Source organism: Pogoniulus pusillus, chromosome Z, assembly GCF_015220805.1.
Source record: "Pogoniulus pusillus isolate bPogPus1 chromosome Z, bPogPus1.pri, whole genome shotgun sequence".
NCBI lineage: Eukaryota > Metazoa > Chordata > Aves > Piciformes > Lybiidae > Pogoniulus > Pogoniulus pusillus.
This window is the reverse complement of record NC_087309.1, coordinates 45,294,514-45,313,741: the sequence shown is the minus strand read 5'-3', so window position 1 is coordinate 45,313,741 and position 19,228 is coordinate 45,294,514. Positions and strand designations below refer to the sequence as shown.

The 19,228-nt window shown below is 41.6% G+C and overlaps 1 protein-coding gene across 3 annotated transcripts in view; it reads right to left on the bottom strand.

The window, feature by feature from the left end:
* The window catches only part of IPO11 (importin 11), a 110,269-nt gene that overhangs the window by 19,454 nt on the left and 71,587 nt on the right, over positions 1 to 19,228 (bottom strand). For all 3 annotated transcript variants that reach the window (XM_064140011.1, XM_064140012.1, XM_064140014.1), the window contains 3 exons: positions 13,780 to 13,875; positions 11,226 to 11,339; positions 10,280 to 10,401 (listed from right to left, as the gene is read on the bottom strand). In XM_064140011.1, the coding sequence (XP_063996081.1) occupies positions 10,280 to 10,401; positions 11,226 to 11,339; positions 13,780 to 13,875 (332 nt within the window). The remainder of the gene's footprint in view (positions 1 to 10,279; positions 10,402 to 11,225; positions 11,340 to 13,779; positions 13,876 to 19,228) is intronic.

The window sequence follows — 19,228 nt, the reverse complement described above, 5'->3', positions numbered from 1 at the left end:
AAGCTGAGTTACATTCAAGACAAATAAAACCAATTCCTTACCCCAAATCTGAAGTTCATTATTTCTGTTATTTTGCTGTTTTTCAGTTCATTTGACTACATTACAAGCTGATCGACTCTACTCATCTGTGAAATCTCTGTAAAAGCAATGTTGGTGCATACTACAGCACATTTTGCTCCAGGATTTGTAACTGTTTGCTCAGGAAACTAAAAAAGAAGCGGTTAAAGTCAGGTTGCCATGGATACAGGAAACCCTGGGACAGGAAGCCATTTTATCTGTGCTTCAGAAGTATTGTTGGAAAGGAAATTTTAATGATTTGTTTCTAGAAAACCAAGAACTATCTCAGTTCGTACCAGCTGCTGCTTTGTTTTTTTAAACTATTGGTTTTAAATAGGGCACCCGAGGTTTGTCTAAGGTAGATATAACTTTCACAAATAAAGAATACCTATCTGCAACAGCAGTACTGCATTATCTCTTTTTATCATTCACCTGGAAATAAAAATGTTTTATTAAATATCTCTCTCTCTGCAGAGCCAAACTGCTACTACCACACACAAAACAAAGCAGTCTAGCAGAGTGAGAAGACATATGTCTGGAGGGCAAAGCTCAGGTGTCAGCAGCACTCCAGCAAGGCACACCCTGCCAGCAATCCCAGAGAAGCCCAGGAAATCTTGGAGATGAGAACTGAATGATGTGGTACTAAACTGCAGTCTATTTGTTATATTTCTAACTTAATCCAGGCCCTCTGTTCAGCCTCCCTCTAGGCCACTTTTTAAAAAAAGCCAACAGAGGACCGTATGTATCCCAACAGCCACACCACTGGTAAACTGCAGACAGTCAAATTGCTATTTGTAAGCTCAATATAATTTTCCACCTCGTTTTGTTGCTTGCCCTTTGTCCCTCTTATGACGTGACCAGACAATGAAGGTATTTAGTCTCTGTGAGGAAGAAACTGAGGATGTAATCTCCGGTACTTAAGCTGGAGAGATATTTATAGCACATGTTTGCACTAGGTACTTATCTTCATAGTCCATTGTGAGATGCTGAGATCCATGTTGCTGATAGGAATTAGGCCCTGCTCTAGTCAGGTAGAGGCGAGTGACAGCTGAGTTTACAGGACAGTGTGGGTTTGACGGCCTGGCAAATCACAACCACAGGAACACAAAGCTTTGGCAGACACCAGCACACAATGCAGCCTAGTGTCATCAAAATACAGAGAGACAGAATCCATTTGCAATTTCTGTAGTGATGAGGGAATCTCCAGAAATCACTGCAGTGGAACAAGTCAAGGACATGCGAGCGGCTCACATAGGTGTTTCGTGTAGCAGCATTTGAGATAGAGGAAATGAACAGTGGTGTACTTCACCTGGTTTATCAGATGACCTCTCTGTTGTGGGGCTGCTGAAGGTCAAGGTACAAAGGGTGTCTGTTGCTACTACAATACCACACTGATCAAGGCTAAATGCAAACAAGTGTGTAATTCCACTTTAAAATGTTTTTGCTTAAGTTTGCAAATAGGTCTACACAAAAAAAATCTTGCTTTTGAAAAATTTTCATTTTAACACAGGTTTCAGATGCAGCAAGCATCTATGCAATAATTCCTGTGAACAGCAAAACCGTAGTGAGTCAGACTGTTCGGCAGCAGGAGGAACAGTCACAATTTCAAATATTCTATCTAAAAGTATGTCTGGGACTGACAGTTTATCAGTTGTAAATTTTTTTTTTATAGCTTTGACACATAAATACGTCCACTAAAGAGAAGCTTTCTGTTTGACAAGCTGCTGTCTTAAATGATTTGAGTATCTGAAAAATAAAGCTGTCATTTGCAGAAGGTTTTATTATGTTGAGGACTGCCAGAATAATTGCCTCTTAAAACAGGAAATCTGGAGTAGCTGAAGGTAGTTCAAAATAACACAGTTATCTAAGGCAATTTCTTTTTCCTTCCTCTCTAAAAAAAAAAACCAAAAAACCCCAAAAAACCCCAACTTTGGCAGATATGTAGTTCAGCACAAGAAATTTCAAGTAACAGCACTTTAAGAAGATTTCATGTTCACACAGATAATGTGACGTTTTCAGAGAATGCTATGTTTACTGAAAAAATTGAAAGCTTCCTCCAAGCAACAGCTTAGTTCACCCTTTGTTGTGGTGATCTGAGAGAAAAAAATAATCACAATTGTGCACATTAAAACCAATGAAACCTCTCTTAAGTTTTACATGTAAGAGTTCCCCAATTTTTCAGGTAGTGAATACATATTCCATTGCATTATACACACTAACATAGCTTTAGGATTTGTGAGTCACATCTGAACTCCCATTGGACAATACCTAAAACTTTTCAGGAAATCCTGCAGACTAAATGTGGCCTCATGCAGTCTTGTCTTCCTGACTTTCAAACAGACAAGAACAATCTGAAATAGACTGAACTCTCACCTAAACATATGTTATACATTAATTAAGTAGTGACAATTCGTAAGTCAGTTTAACACACCTGGAAGCACAAACAGTGGAAAACCACAAAAATAACATTCTTTCTAAATACATAGTAGCTGAAGCAGGTACACAGGCTGAGTGGAGGTCTGGCAGTACAAGTTGCCACGTCACTGGAAAGGAGTTACAAACGAGTTGAGACCTCTGAGTCAAGCCCTCTTCCACTGACTGAGCCTGAAGGCTCAGACCTCCACTGATCACCCACAAGCTCATGTGCTTCTGCAGTCGGTAACACAACCATGGCTTTGTCATTCTATGTAGTAGAAGACACACGGCACAAATATTGTCCAGTTTCATATCCAAAGCTGGCATTGAAATTCTCATCCCTATTTGCAGGGATAGAGGAGATTGCATACCTCACTCTTTCCCTCAGAAGAGATGCCTTTTGGGTAACAGTCATGACCCTTCCATGTTTTTGGAAGTAGTACTGTTGTATGCCTTTTCTGTTTGAATCTGTCTTTGTAATTGTAATAATTGGGCTATTGCTAGCGTGGTATGTAGAACATTCATATAATACCACTTTATGGAGACACTTCTGTAGTCCATGCAGGCACTGGAGAAGTAGAACTTCTGAAACTAATGAGATAAGATTACTGGACAGCCAAGGTCAAGGCAGCAGCAAGAGGCAGTTTCTAAGATCAGTTGTGAAACCTGTGGTGGGACAGAGGGACAAGTCAGCGACTAAAGAGGCTGACTTGGCCATTACTAATGAGGCATGGACACTTCAGCCCACAGCTGCTGGGACAGAAATGAGTCTAGCAGAAACAGTGAAGAATCCCTAGAGCTCACTTGCTCCAGATAAGATGACAAACAGCCAAAAGGCTCCTGACTCTCCCATCCCTGTTGCTACTCCAGTCTCTGCTGTTGCTAAAACTGCTCCTATTCTACCTCCCAGGAAAACAAAATAAAGAACCACACAAGCCTGTATTAAATGATCGCCTAGAGGGTACTTCTAAAGCTTTCCTAGCTCTAGCTAAGGGAAAGGCAAAAGATAAGACTTGGTTAAGACTTCTAAGGAGGAAAAGGATGCAGGTACATCTAGCCCACTGGATGAGAAAATTAGCCTTAGGGACATTGTTAAGGTATTGAAGCCACAGTATAGTGATAAGGATCAAGGGAAAGGCTATGTGAAGGCACATGGTAAAAAAGATGAAGGTTATGAGTTTAGGAATGTCCATAAGAAACATTTATTTCTAAACCAAGGAGAAGATGCTTATGATGAGGATGATACCCAGAGTTCTAAAGAGCCTAGGAGAGTTCAGGCAGATAATACCAGAATACTAGGAGGAATCAGGAGAACCAATTCTCAGCTGTCCAGGAAGATGCCAGAACACATACACCACTGTTCTAGGGGCAGACAAGTCTGTGCAACACATAGGGCCACTTACACAACGAAGTGGAATTGATAAGTACATAGTAAGCCCTCTTGGTAAGGCTACCCTGAGGACATGCCTCTTATTCACTATGCTGCTGAGGTACGCCTCCAGAGACTATTTGACATGAGCACCTATGAAGTGGACCACAATTGAGCAAGGAATTAAGCACCTGAGGGTGTTTACTGTGAAGGAAATACTTCATGGAGATCATGGTACACAGAACCCCAATGAAATTCCTTTTGGTACAGATCTTTTGAAGAGGCTTATTAAGATTGCTTCTCCAACTTATGCTTATATGTTAGCAGCCAAATTTGTGGGAAAGAACAATGATGGAAGGCCTCCTACTGTTGGTGAATTTGCTGATCGAATGAGACAGAGGAGAGTTTGTTGCATGCTTCTGTAGTTTCTGCCATAAAGAAATATGGCACAGAGATAAAAGCTGGCATAAAAGAGATGAAGTCAGATATTAAAACCCTCATATTGACCTCCACGCCCAAGTTGGTGAAGGAGAGAGATATCATTCCTTCACCTTCTGCATGGAAAAATGTCCCCACCATCAGAGAGAGACATTCACCTTCCTGAAGGCTATCTCAGCCTTGAAGGCGAATTCCACCTAAACATCAGCAATCACATGGATCTCTTTGGATAATCTTGTGTGACCAATTTGGTGAGAACAAGTGGGATGGTCTACCTACTTCAGTTCTTTTGAAGAGAGTCAGGGAACTGCAGAGTGGCTGAAACAGAGGCAACAATTACAGAAAAGTAGCTGTCACTACCTCAGTTTCCCAGAATGACTGCAATTATTCTAACTGCAATTATTGCCACCATAACATTAAGTACTGTGTGCACCCTACATGCTATGCTCAGCATTAGGGGGATCCTCTCTCCAGTCAAAGGGAGGAGAGAGATGATGGAGAAAACAAATCTACTGAAATGTGTTTGTTAGGTGGCCTGGCATTTCAAAAGTTCAGAAGTACAGGGCTTTGGTTGACACAGGTGCTCAGTGTAGTCTATCGCCATCAAATAGCAAACGGAGTCCATAACTATCTCTGGAATCACTGGTGTATCTCAACAGTTAACTAAATCACTGGCTGGAATAAGTCTAACTGGGAAAAAGTGAAAGAAACATACTATTGTAACTGGTCTTCATACACCCTGCATTCTGGGAATTGACTTTTTGAGGCAAGGTTGGTTCAAAGATCCCAAAGGTCATATGTGGGATTTTGGAATAGCATCTCTAGAAATTGAGGACGGTAAATTGAAGCTATTAGACCTAAACATTCAGATGAATCTGCAATTGTGGGACATCATGAGAGAGAGGATGTGAAATTGTCAATTTATTCTCAAACTGTGCATCACAGGGAGTACAGAACTAATTGTGACTCTTTGGTGCCCATTCATCAGCTGATTCATCAATTGGAAAGTGAGGCTGTCATCAGAAAGAGTCATTCACCTTACAACAGTCCAATCTGGCCTATGCACAAGCCTACTGGAGACTGACATCTCACAGTGGACTTTTGTGCCCTCAACAAGGTGACTCTACCCACAAGCACAGCTGTACCAAACATGCTGGAATGCCAGTACAAGATGGAATTGAAAGAGGCCAAATGGTATGCTACCATAGACATTGCTAATGCTTTCTTCTCTATTCCCATAGCAAAGGAATGCAAGCCTCAGTTTACTTTCACCTGGAGAGAAATCCAGTATCAGTTTACTGTTTATCTCAGGGGTGAAAACAGTTCAATGATTTGTCACTCAGTGATCTACAATGCATTGGAGAGAGATATAGCTCCAGAGCACATACAATTCATTGATGACATCATTGTGTAGGGCCAAACTGCTGAGGAAGTTTTCAACATTCTGCTGAAAGCAGGTTTTGCCATAAAGGGGGACAAAGAAAATGGACTTGCCAGAGAAATTCCATTTCTGAGAATGCAATGGCAGGATGGTTGTCATCACATTCCACAGGATCTGATAAACAAAGTCTCCACCATGGCAGCTCTCACCAATGAAAAGGACACTCTACCTTTCTCAGGTGCAATGGGATTTTGGAGACTGTATATTCCTGGATTCAATTAGATTGTTAAACCTCCGCATGATGTGACTCATAAGAGAAACAATTTTGAGTGAGGACCTGAGCAACAAGCAGCTTTTGATCAGATAAAGTGAGAAGTAGTCCATGCAATGGGCTCGGTACCTGTCTCACCTGGTCTGGACATTAAAAACATTGTGTATGGCTGCCAGTGACAATGGTCCAACTTGGAGCCTTTGGCAGAGAGCTCCAAATGAGACACGTGGTTGTACACTTGGTTTCTGAGGTTGTAGCTACAGAGGTTCAGAGGCAAATTACACCCCAAGAGAGAAAGAAATACTAGCAGCCTATGAAGGAGTGAAAGCAGCTTCTGAAGTGACTGGAACTGAGTCACAACTGCTTTTAGCTCCTAGATTGCCTGTTCTAAACTAGATGTTCAGAAGGTAAAAGTTCATCACTGCATCATGCCACAGATGCAACCTGGTCTAAATCGATGGTTGTGATAACCCAACAAGGACGAATAGGTAATCTTGAGCAACCTGCTCTACGGGAAGAGATGACCAATTGGCTGGAAGGCACAGCCTATACAAAACTTCCAGAGCAGAGAGTAACCTGTGCTGGAGAATCTCCTCCTTAAGGTGATCTCTCTGATCAGGAGAAGAATTATGTTTTGTTCATACATGGTTCCCATCTTCTTGCCAAAAATAAGCGAAGATGGAAGTCAACAGTCTGGAAAGATACTGAAGCAAGAGATGGAGAAGAAGAATCCAGTCTAGTTTGCCACGGTAAAAGCTGTCCATCTTGCCCTTGATATGGCTGAATGTAAAAATTGGCCTATCCTTTACTTCTACACTGACTCATGGATGGTAGCCAATGGTCTGTACAGCTGGCTAAAGGATTGGAAAAAGAATGGTTGGCAGAGGAAAGGAAAGCCTATTTGGTGTGCTGATTTGTGGCAGGACATTGATGCTTGTCTCGAGAAGATTCCAATGAAGGTGCAGCACATAGACGCACACAAGCCTAAGAGCAGAGCTACTCAGGAACATCAACACAACCAGCAGGCAGATCAAGCTGCTAAGATTTCTCAAGTCAATACAAACTGTGATCTTGACCTTGATTGGAAACACTGAGGTGAACTGTTCTTAGCTAGGTGGGCCCATGATTCATCTGGGCATCAAGGCAGAGATGCAACCTACTGGTGAGCACATAACAGATTGCGGTGGTTTGAGGGGTTCCAGGTTATTCCAGACTACCTAAAAAAAAACTACAGAGACCAAGATCCATCCCAAGGGCCAAACTGGTCACCCCCAGGTATTATAATTATGTTTTTCAATCCCATAATCCTGCAAACACTTTAAAAGTAAGCAGCAAGGTCAATTCACTCTCTTTTCTCCCTGTCTCTCCAGCTCCCCGCAGGGATACTTTATGTGGCAACTTGGTAACTACGTAACAGGAGCTTGTGGTAGGCCAAGGCCTTGAAGGCCTGCTTGGGTCTAACAGACTATGGGAGACAGGAGAAAGTGAGCACCAGGGTTTTGCTTCTTCGGTTTGCCTGGAGGGAAGGCTGGGGAACTCTCACGTATCCTGCATCTGTACTAGGTGTTAAGGACTCGTGTACGTTGTATCTTTTCCTGTACATTTTTAAATACAACCTTTCAGCATTTTCATCTCCAGTTCAGCCAGAGCATTATTATTTTACTGCCTCTTTTCCTTAAAAAAAGAGAGGAGTGAAATGAGCTCAGTCTGTCATGCTCTCACACAAAAAACCTAGGACACAGATCAACTGACATATCCATGGACTCTATCACACAAGTCATACATGGCTGTGACATTTGTGCTGCCATTAAGCACACTAAGCAAATCGAACCTTTGTGATAGGGTGAGCAATGGTCAAAGCATAAGTATGGTGAAGTGTGGCAGACTGACTGCATCACTCTACCTCGTTCTGATAAGCAGTATGTGCCAACGATGGTAGAGGCAAGCACCAAATGGAGCTATCCAGTTCCACATGCTACTGCACCTAACACCATTCTTGGTCTGGAAAGATAAATCATGTGGAGACATGGAACTCTAGAGAGAATCGAGTCAGACAATGGCACTCATTTCAAAAACAATCTTGTAAAAGCCTGGGCCAAAGAGCATGGTATTGAGTGGATCTATCACATACCCTACTATGCACCAGCTTCGGGAAAGACTAAATGCTAACAACGGTTTGCTGAAAGTCACCCTAAAAGCCATGGGGCATGGAACTTTGAAAAACTGGGACAAGTATTTAGCACAAGCAACCTGGTTGGTAAATAGTAAGTATTCAATGAGCTTTGGTACAAACAGTAGATGATGATAGAGTTCCTGTTGTAAGTGAAAAGAATCTGTTAGGGAAAACTGGGTATTTACTCCTTTGGGTGAAGGGAAACCTGTCTAAGGGCTGGTTTCTGCTGAAGGTCCTGGTCATACACACTTGCTAATGAAGAGAATGGTGAAATTCAGTGTATTCCACAAAGAAATCTAACTTTGGCTGAGAGAATTTAAATTCAGAGTGTATGACACAAGCTGTTAGGTATTTATGTTTCAGGTACAACGTGGTGTCCATAGGAAGAATCTGAAAGGAATCTACGGCACACAAGCACAAACTTAGTGTCACCTGGGAGTCCCTGTTCTTCATCTCACCTGTGAAGAGACAAACTGTTCCCTGTTTTCACCTGTATCCAAGATAACCGAAATTAAGTGTAAACTGAAAATATGGACTTTACTATTCATCACTGTAAATATTCTGCTAGGTTAGACAGATAATTTTCAGCAAAACACTGAATAATATAGAGGAGTGGATTGTGCTGGCTTGAGGTGAATGGGTATATTACAATGAGAGAAATCAGATGATTGGTTGTGAAAATAAAATAATTATAGAGTCTGTATCATTCATTGTTTTTTCTGAAAGGGATAAAGCCAAAATGTAAATAATTCTGGAGCCTCTACATCAGAACCCTTGCTCCTTTCACTTTTACTTCACTCTGATCTAATCTGTCTATTAACACATAAGCTTTACTGATTGTCTGTCTGGGAAAGAGAGGGAGAGAGAGAGCAGCTTTGAGACTCTTCTGGGCTGTTTTCCTCATCCACAAGGGAATCTGGATTTCTGTCTTATTTCTGATTTTATATATGCTTGTAAATATTTGTAAATACGTTGTGTATATATGCTTGTAAATTTGCTTTGCTGTAAATATAGCTTTACCTTACTTCCAACCCATCTGAGCTGGATTGGTAAAGTTCAATAGTGGGGGGTGGGGTGGGGCAGTTCTTAACCCACCACAGGGGAATTCAATGGAACAACACAAAGAATGAATGAATAACTGGAATAACGAGAGAGTCATACAGAACACAACACCCTCACCAAAGGGGCAGCAAAAACTCTCATCAGAGAACCACTTGACCACTTACTGCCAGCCTTACTTTCTTAAAAAGCAGACATGACCTTTATGATATCAAACACCCCATTCGCCAGTTCAGCCACCTATCCTAGGTATGGCCCCTCTAAGACTATTGTGAAGAAAATTAAACCCATCCTAGCTAAACCCAGGACAATTGCATGTAAACAAACTACTATTTATGCAGATGATTGTTTCTTTTGAATGCAGCTGCAGCTACAGCAGACAGATGTCAGAAGAGGAGCAGACAAGAGAAAGTCTATCTACCTCTCTAGCCCAAATGATCTCTGACAACCAGCTAGGACTCAAGGGGATTCATCTCTTTGCCCAATTTACACTTCAAGAAATGCAAACACTAGTCAGCATATTCACTAAAATCACTAAAATCTTTGTTATGTATGCATACTCAGCAATGACAATGGCTAGAGAAATGACAGCAGTAAAAGATGCTTGCTATAGAAATCCACAATGCAAAAAAAATGTTTCACGGTCTTGGATCCCAATTCTTTCATTTTATGTCATAAAGGAGAAAACAAGGATCAAAATTCGTATCTATGCACAATAGCAAAGAACTAAACAAATGTTCCCTGAAAGGAACAACAAAATACTAACAAGCCAACTATAGCAACTACTTAATCACTGATGAAAGCAGCTAGTTCAGTACTAACACGAAATAAACAAAATATGCAGTGCTGTTTCTTCACTTTTACTAAATTACATTCTTCATTTTTACTAAAATACATTTTTCATTAAATAGAAGAAAGGTTTATATTGCTGCGAAACCAAATAAAAAGTTAATATAATGTTGCATAAAAATTTTACCTGTTGTATTTTCCCTTGGTGAAAAAAGGGCAATAAAACAACTTACACTGGAATATTTATCTGCAGAATTGAAAAATACCTTAAAACCATCTTAAGTGCCTTTGAAGCATTCTTATTTAAGGTACTGTACATTTGCTTACCTATTCAATGATGGCAGAAGAGAAAGCAATGCCAAAGCAGAAAGCTTTCTTCTTTCTGGCTGAGTGATGTTATCCATCCGATCTACCCACATTTCAATCATGTTACCAAGGATCTGGTCCACCTGCAATGGGAAATAATGGTCCTTTTCTAATTTAAGTACTTCAACATATTTATTAAAAAAAAGTATGATTACTCAGATTGGAAAATACACCACACAGTTATATATACACGTTACAGAAGTAGCAAGCAACGGGTATTTATTTTACTTAATGTCAGTGCTTCCAGGCCTTGAATTCCCTTCAGTACTGATTGGAATCTAAAAGTCAGAAATATTTAATTCACGAACACAGCACTGACGCAGAATACAGGATTTGTTCAGTGTTCCTGCAACAGTCTATTATAGAAATAGAATGAGAATTTTCTCTCTGTTTTACCTTTGCTCTTGACAAAAGACTCTTGCCTTTGCCAGTCTGAAAATTGTATTGTCTAAGGCTAAGAAAAATACTTAAAGACATAGTGGAATTGCTTGCAGCAACAGTATCTTAGTATCCTCATCAGTGAATCTGGCACACAATGAACCTGATACTCCAGAAACTCAGTGAGGAATTGGACTGTTATTCCTGGTGCAAGACCCACCAAGACAGCACAAGGAAAGAAACTCTCACCCTTGAAGTGCCATACAAGCTACAGTTCTGTTATGGGCTGCAGGAGGAAGAAAATTTAGAGGTCATATAAAACTTAATGAGATGCTGTAAACTAACTCTGGGACGTGCAAATCTTGCTACAGGATGCTCAGAAGGAAAACCAAAAAAAGGGGAAAGAGTCCCTTTCCAACGTGGACTGGGGATCGACAAGCACAGAACAACAAGGAAAAGGTCTTTCAGGTCAGAAGAATGCAGGACTTCCAAAGGCAATTCAGCTAAAATAACAAGACAAAATTCTTACCTCTTGACCCAATTCACATGCCATTTGGCTCAAGAGTAATGAAAAAAATCTTGTATTTTGCAGTAGAACTCTACCCATGATACCCAGGTAAGTAGACATCACCACCGGATATCTCTGAAACAAAAGTAAACCACAACAAAGGGGTCGTAATTTAGTTAAAATACTTAAAATATGTGGCAGAAATACGTGGAAAATACTGCTTGGATCCTTTACATATTCCATCTGAAACTGTAATTTACAAGCCTCTAGGAACACAAGACTGAGTGAGCAGTGACCAATCATTATAGTTTCTTGATTCTTACAGGAGGAAAACCAAAGCAATCTCAAAGCCAATTTTGTTCAGACAGTCAAAACAACTTGCAAGATTAACTCTGAATCTAAAAACCAACACTGCACATTAAGGAATAAAAAGTATATGGTACTGCTGAAATCCTAATTTTGAAGGTGACTGTGGTACTAAAATTGTAGACGGTAATGGTAATAAAATTGTAAACAGTCATTTTGAAGATGTGTTGAGTATTTATGAAGTTGTCAGTTGGTGTGCTGAAAGAAGCTATAATAAATTTGCCAATAACCAATCTCTAAGTGTCTGAAAATTAATGGAATACAGTCATAGAATAGAACAGCAGAATCAACCAGGTTGGAAGAGACCTCCAAGATCATCCAGCCCAACCTAGCACCCAGCCCTATCCAGTCAACTAGACCATGGCACTAAGTGCCTCATCCAGGCTTTTCTTGAACACCTCCAGGGATGGTGCCTCCACCACCTCCCTGGGCAGCCCACTCCAATGGCAAATCACTTTCTCTAGGAAGAACTCTCTCCTAATATCCAGCCTATACCTCCCCCGGCACAACTTGAGACTGTGTCCCCTTCTTCTATTGCTGGTTGCCTGGGAAAAGAGATCAACCCCCACCCGCTACATCCTCCCTTCAGGCAGTTGCAGACAGCAATGAGGTCAGCCCTGAGCCTCCTCTTCTCCAAGCTAAACAACCCCTACTCCTACAGCCTCTCCTCACAGGGTTTGTGTTTCAGGCCTTTCACCAGCTTTGTCACCCTTCTCTGGACACATTCCAGTATCTCAGTATCTCTCTTGAATTGAGTGGCCCAGAACTGGACACAGTACTCAAGGTGTGGCCTGACCAGTGCTGAGTACCGGGGAAGAATAACCTCCCTTGTCCTACTGGCCACACTGTTCCTGATGCAGGCCAGGATGCCATTGGCTCTCTTGGCCACCTGGGCACACTGCTGGCCCATCTTCAGTCTACTATCTATCAGTACCTCCAGGTCCCTTTCTTCCTGGCTGCTCTCCAACCACTCTGTCTTCATCCTGTAGCGCTGCTTGGGGTTCATCTCTTGTAATCACTTTTCAAAGAAACTACACATTTTTGTATGAAATTCAGCATTTAACAATGTAACACTAAGCAATCTGCAGAACAGCCTACTTGAAAAACAAAATGCCAGCCTACACCTAAAAAGGTTGATCCAGATTAATACTTTTTTGTAAAGGAAGCAACGAATTACTAGTCTTAAATCAAAAGACATTTTAATAATCCACTCTCCAGTTTTGGGTCTTCTTAAAATGCAAACCATTCAAACTCTTTTCAAGATTCTGCACAGCAAAAAGTACATTACAAAGTAATATTACTTGGTGTGGCAGTTTGAGGCTTACTGGAATATATCAGTGAGAGAAAGTAGATTATAGGCTGTGAAAAGAAAACAAAAGTGATGTCTACTTCACTCATAAGTTTGCCGAGATGTATAAAAACAAGAACATAAATATAGATAAGAAAGACAGTGTGTGTGTGGGGTCTCTGTGGGAGTCTGTGCTTTCTTCCTGGTCTTTTGCTGTGTAACTAATCCTTCTGCTTTCTAACCCCCACTGCTGACCCTCTAAACTTACCATGCACGTAAGGTATACTCTAGGATAAGGTAGAAGGGTGGAAAGAAGGTGGAAGGGTCGTTTGGAGCTCCTCCTGGGGACTCTGAATTCTGGGAGGGGTACTGTGTTTCTGTATTTTTCACTTGTATATTTCTGTATGTAGCTGTATATATTTGTGGTATATTGTAAATATCTGCTTGAATATTGTGCAAAGCTGTAAATATAATTTCATTCCTAATTTCCATCTCAGCTGAGTCAAATCTGGGTGATTTTCAACAAGAAGGTTAAGTTGATCTTCTCGTTGTCCAGCTTGTTTGCCTCTGGTTCAGGTACACTACCAGTGCCCTTAGAACACCCCAACAACAAAAACCAAACAAAGCCAAAAAAAAAGGGCTACAAAGGATGCAAGTAAACATAATCATCCCATCAATGTTAATTCTGAAGGAATGGTAGAATAAGATTTGCATCATTTTATTAAAACAAACACAAGAAGACAAAATAAGCTATGTGTTTGTTGCTTTAACTCTTGCTTTGCTTTTAAAATAGCTGTCAAATATCCATCAGATGTTCTTAAAACAGGATAGAGTGCAACATCAACATGAAAAAAATGGGCCAGACAACAGATGGTATTTTCCTGCTCAAAAGGTAGAGGATAGTTATAGAGTAACTCTTACCTCACCATCAATAATCCCCTTGAATACTGAAGGCAGAAGTGGTTGAAACATTTGAGGACCCAAACCAGGGTTTACTTTTAGGACATTCTCCACAACCTTAAGAACAAAAGTAATTAGGCAATTAGCAAAGTAAATTTAAAAATCCTAAATAAAGCTTGAAAAATACATGTAATAGTCTACATATAAAGTCCTAAAAGAATGATCACCATTAAATACCAGCAAACCCCAGGATTGTTTAATGTACACTCCAGTGAAATACTCTGTAAACCATCCACATACAGACCTGATAAAAACTGACATGCCAAATGAAATCCACCTGGCCAAGCACTTCCTCATCAGCTTTCTCCTGGCTCTAGCAAAGCTGATGGAAAGGTGGATTTTCATAAGGCTCCAGGAAAGGCAGTTTCACAAGGCATGTTGGCAGCAAGGAGGTATCAGCAGTTTATGGCTTATTTACATACCTCTGACCTCTCACTTTTTAACGAATTACTGCTTATGACCAACCACTCTCTGCAGGTGGTCAAGTAACCACAAGTACTCAGGAGCTGCTCTTCTCAGTACCCTGCGCTGGTTTCCAGGCTTACATTATTTAGTCTTTCCTTCTCATAAATTTTATATTTTTTCCCTCTTGAGTTGTACCTGAAGTAGCTTGTTTGTTTTGGTTTGTTTTTTCCAGTGTTCTCCAGGCTTGCTTTTGCCCAGCTGTTTGGGCTCTCTTGTATCAAGAAGAAAAGTGAGGGTTTTAAGAACAATGAGCTAAAATCTGTGCACTCTTAGAATTAAAGACAGATACCACAGATCTATACACTGACACAAAGGTACCATTAAGACACCTCTCTTAATCTGTTTGGTCTCCACCTACTTTCACCACACAGGACCTCCACAAGCAACTACTCTCATGTGCTCCTGTCCAGTTTCCCTTAAATATTTTTTTTCTTTTTGAACCTTGTTCCTTTAAGTTCCATTCGACACCCTCTATTTCTTGCCTTGACAGAGATGTTAAGCAGTGTTCTGCACTTTTAATATATTACTATATGAAGATGAAAATAACTTTTGCTGTCACTCATGCTTTCCTGGTACTGGAAGCTTGTCTATCTCATTTGATCCTTGCAAAGAGTATTTTTAAAGTTTTATTGTCTGTCTGATAATCAGAAAATCAAGTCACAATAAGCCTCAGCAATACTGCAATAAGTCAAAAGCCCACATTAGCATAGAATGACAAAATCAACCAGGTTGGAGGAGACTACCAGGATCACCCCGTCCAACCTATCACCCAGCCCTAGCCAGTCGAGTAGACCATGGCACTAAGTGCCTCATCCAGGCTTTTCTTGAACGCCTTCAGGGATGGCACCTCCACCACCTCCCCAGGCAGCCCATTCCAATGGCAAATCGCAGTATCATAGTATCACCAAGGTTGGAAGAGACCTCACAGATCATCAAGTCCAACCCTTTACCACAGAGCTCAAGGCTAGACCATGGCACCAAGTGCCACGTCCAATCCCGCCTTGAACAGCTCCAGGGACGGCGACTCCACCACCTCCCTGGGCAGGCCATTCCAGTGTCCAATGACTCTCTCAGTGAAGAACTTTCTCCTCACCTCAAGCCTAAATCTCCCCTGGTGTAGCTTGAGGCTGTGTCCTCTTGTTCTGGTGCTGGCCGCCTGAGAGAAGAGAGCAACCTCATCCTGGCTACAACCTCCCCTCAGGTAGTTGTAGACAGCATTTTTTTGTTTAACAAGTCAGCATAGCTAGTGATGCCTGACAAAACATTTTTCTCTTTGTAACAATGCTTAATGTTGATTCATAGTTCAGTTATCCCTTCAGAAGCATGCAGGCATACTAGGAAGACGTTCAAAGAATACTGGTCAAGTCTTGTGGCTAATATATTTAGGAGCCATGTGGATAAATACACTGTCTTAGGAGCACCATTCCATTTTAGAGATCTGATTAAAAGCTACTGCAGCTATTGATAGAGGGGCATTGACACTACATTCTAGAACTAGACTCTCTAAGCTACTCACAGGAGGAACTACAAGCAGGGTGGACAATCAACTTCTGTTTTCTGTCTTGACATTCTGCAAGCAGTTGTACAATCCAGAAAAGAAGTAGGTGGGATCTATTTTTTTCTCCACTGCATTTATAATGAACTGGATTAAAGTCTCAGTTTAACAGAGTCCCAGCTAGTGCAGCAGCAGGAAACATTAAGTGGTAGTACACTACAGTTAGGATTCAACTGTCCTTCAATGCATACAATGACTTAATTTCCTGAAATTCTTTTACAAGCATATTTACAGTATCACGTTTAGTATTTAAAAAACTTACAACTTAATCTTAACATCTTTCCTTATACCATTTAATGTTTGTGCAGAAATAGCCGGGGGGGGGGGGGGGTTAGCACTTTGAAAAACCTCTAGCAACTCTATTTGTGCATTTGCTGCCAGTGTAGCAGAAATTTAGCCTAAAAGCAAAGGCTATTCACACACCGCATCACAGTACAAACGTCACACTACACAAAGGTATGTGATTAAAGAATCGTAGAATCATTTCAGTTGGAAAAAGACCACTAAGGTCAAGGTCATCTTGGTCTAATATCACCATGTCACCTTCCTGGCCAGCCTGTTCCAATGTCTGACCACAGTACTTTTCCTAATATCCAATCTAAACTTCCTTTGGCACAATTTGAGAGCTCAAGCACTTGACAACAGGGAGTAGAAGTCAACACCTACCTCCCTACAACTTCCTTTTAGGTAACTGCAGAGAGCAATAAGGCCTCCCATCACCCCTCTCTTCCCCCAGACTAAACAATCCCTGTTCACTCAGCTGCTCTTCATAACATTTGTTTTCCAGACTCCTCACAAGTATTGTTGTCCTTCTCTGGACATGCTTCAGCAACTCAAAACCCTTCTTGTAGGGAGGAGCTCAAAACTGAACATGTCACAGGTTTAGCCAAGTGAGTCTGCTGATGAGTATTTGATATCATGCTGATGTCATGCCAGCCTTAAACCAAAAGTGCTGTGCAAAATATAATTTTGCTGGTGCAAAATATAATGGAACTTGTAGTTCAAAGGCTTCCTGTTTCCAGTTTTGGGGTGTTGGTGTTTTTCAGTGGGCAGGCTGAAGGCTTAGGAAGAGCTGGGAGTGGATTGTTTTTCGGTCAGCTTCTGCTACTGCTGCTACTTTAGGTTTTCTGTGAAATAGTTAAAGGTAATTGTATAAGGTATTACTTTCATTCAACTCCTTGTCTCAACCCAGGGCTTTTTGTGTTACTTCCCCTCCCAAACTTGGTGAAGAGTAGGGCTTGCTTGTGATACTGGGCTGGCTTAAACCAAGACAACACAGTGCTCAAGGTGTAGACTCGTCAGGACTGAGTACAGCAGCATTGTTACTTCCCTGTTCCTGCCAGCCACACTACTCCTGATACAGGTCAAGATTCTGTTGGCCGCCTCGGCTACTCAGACACGCTTCTGGCTCATGTTCAGCTCGCTGCAACCAACATCCTTCAGGCCCTTTTTTGCAAGGCAGTTTCCCAGGCCCTCTGCTCCAAGCCTGTAGCATTGTATGGCACTGCTCTAACCCAGCTGTAAGACCTGGCACTTGGCTTGTCCAAGTCACTCAGCAGAGGCTTCTTACCCTCTAGATGATAAACAGTCCCACTGAATCTGGTGTCATCTGCAAACTCATCAAGAGTGCACTGGATCTCTTTATCCAGGTCATCGATAAAGATATTACATGACTGGCCCCAAAAAACTGAGCCCTGAGGAACACCACTTGTGACCTCCTGCTTGCTGGATTCAACTCCATGCACCACCACTCTTTGGGCACAGTCATACAGACAGTTTTTTTATACAGCAACACATCTACCCATTCAAGCCTTGAGCAGTCAGTTTTTCCAGGAAAACACAGTGGAAGATAGTGTTAAACACTTTACTCAATCCCATATAATCAACATCCACACCCTTTCCCTCATCCACTCAGCAGGTTACCTTGTAGATGCAGATGAGGTTGGTCTAGCAGAATCTGCCCTTCATGAAACCGTGCTGTGGGCCTTATCACTCTGTTGCTCTGCACATGTGTCATGGGCCAACTGAATGTGCTGCATAACAGCACTCAAAATGATCCGCTCAATAACCTTCCCTGGCACCAAGGTCTGCCTGACAGGTCTGTAGTTCCCTAGGTCCCACTTACAGGCCTTCTTGCAGATAGGTGTCACATCTGTCAATGTCCAGTCTGCTGGGATCTTGTGGGTTAGCCAGGACTACTGATAAATGATGGAAAGCAGCTTGGTGAGTACTTACACCAGCTCTCTCAGTGTGGGTGTATGTCACCCAGACCCATAGACTCGTGTATGTTTAAGTAGTGCAGCAGGTCACTAACCAATCTGTCTTGGATTATGAGGGCTTCATCCTGCTCACCATCTCTGTACTCCAGTTCAGGGGGCTGCATATGAACCAAACAACTGGTCTTCCTACTAAAGACTGAGGCAAAGAAGGTATTGAGGTCCTCAGCCTTTTCTTCATCTTTTACCACTGTGTTCCCTCCAGCGTTCAACAAAGGACAGAGACTCTACTCAGTCATCCTTTTGTTGCTGCTATATTTGCAGAAGCATTTACTATTCTCTTTAACAGATTAAGTCAAATTAAGTTCCAGCTGGTATTTAGCCCTTCTCATTTTCTCCTTGCATAGTAACAACTCTGTAGTGCTCCTGAACAACCTGCCCCTTCTTCAACTGACTATAAACTCTCCTCTTCTCTGTAAGCTGCAACTAAACCACTCTATTTATCCAGGCCAGCATTCTTCCACACCAACTCATTTTTTGGCATATGGGGATGGCCTGTTCCTGTGCCTTTAAGACTTTCCTCTTGAACAGTGTCCAGCCTTCCTAAACAACTTGACGCCTTAAGACTGCCTTCCATGGGACTCCATTCACCAGTTTCCAAAACAGACCAAAGTCTGCCTGCCAGAAGGTGGCAGTTCTGCCACCCCTTCTCTTTACTTCAGTAACTGTGTACTCTTGTCATTTAATGACCACTGTGTCTAAGAGGGCCCCTCATCGTTACATCACCTACAAGTCATCATAATAAAGCTCAAGACAATCAAAACATCCCCTGACATACAAGGCCACTCCACCACCTCTCCTTCTTTGCCCATTCCTCCTGAAGATTTTGTAGCCATTGATGGTGGCACTCCAGTCACACAAGACATCACAGTACTTTTCTGTGATGGCCACTATGTCATAGTTTTCCTGATTCACAGTAACTTAGAGCTCCTTCTGTTAGATTCCCATGCTGTGTGCATTAGTGTTGATGCACTTCAACTGGTCTAAAGGACTTGCCACCCTTTTACAGGGAGAAATCCTAACTGTGGTATATAAGTGATAAGAGAATGCATATATCCAACATAAAACAAAGATTGGAAAACCTTGGCTTAGGTTCTTCTGGTGATACAGACAT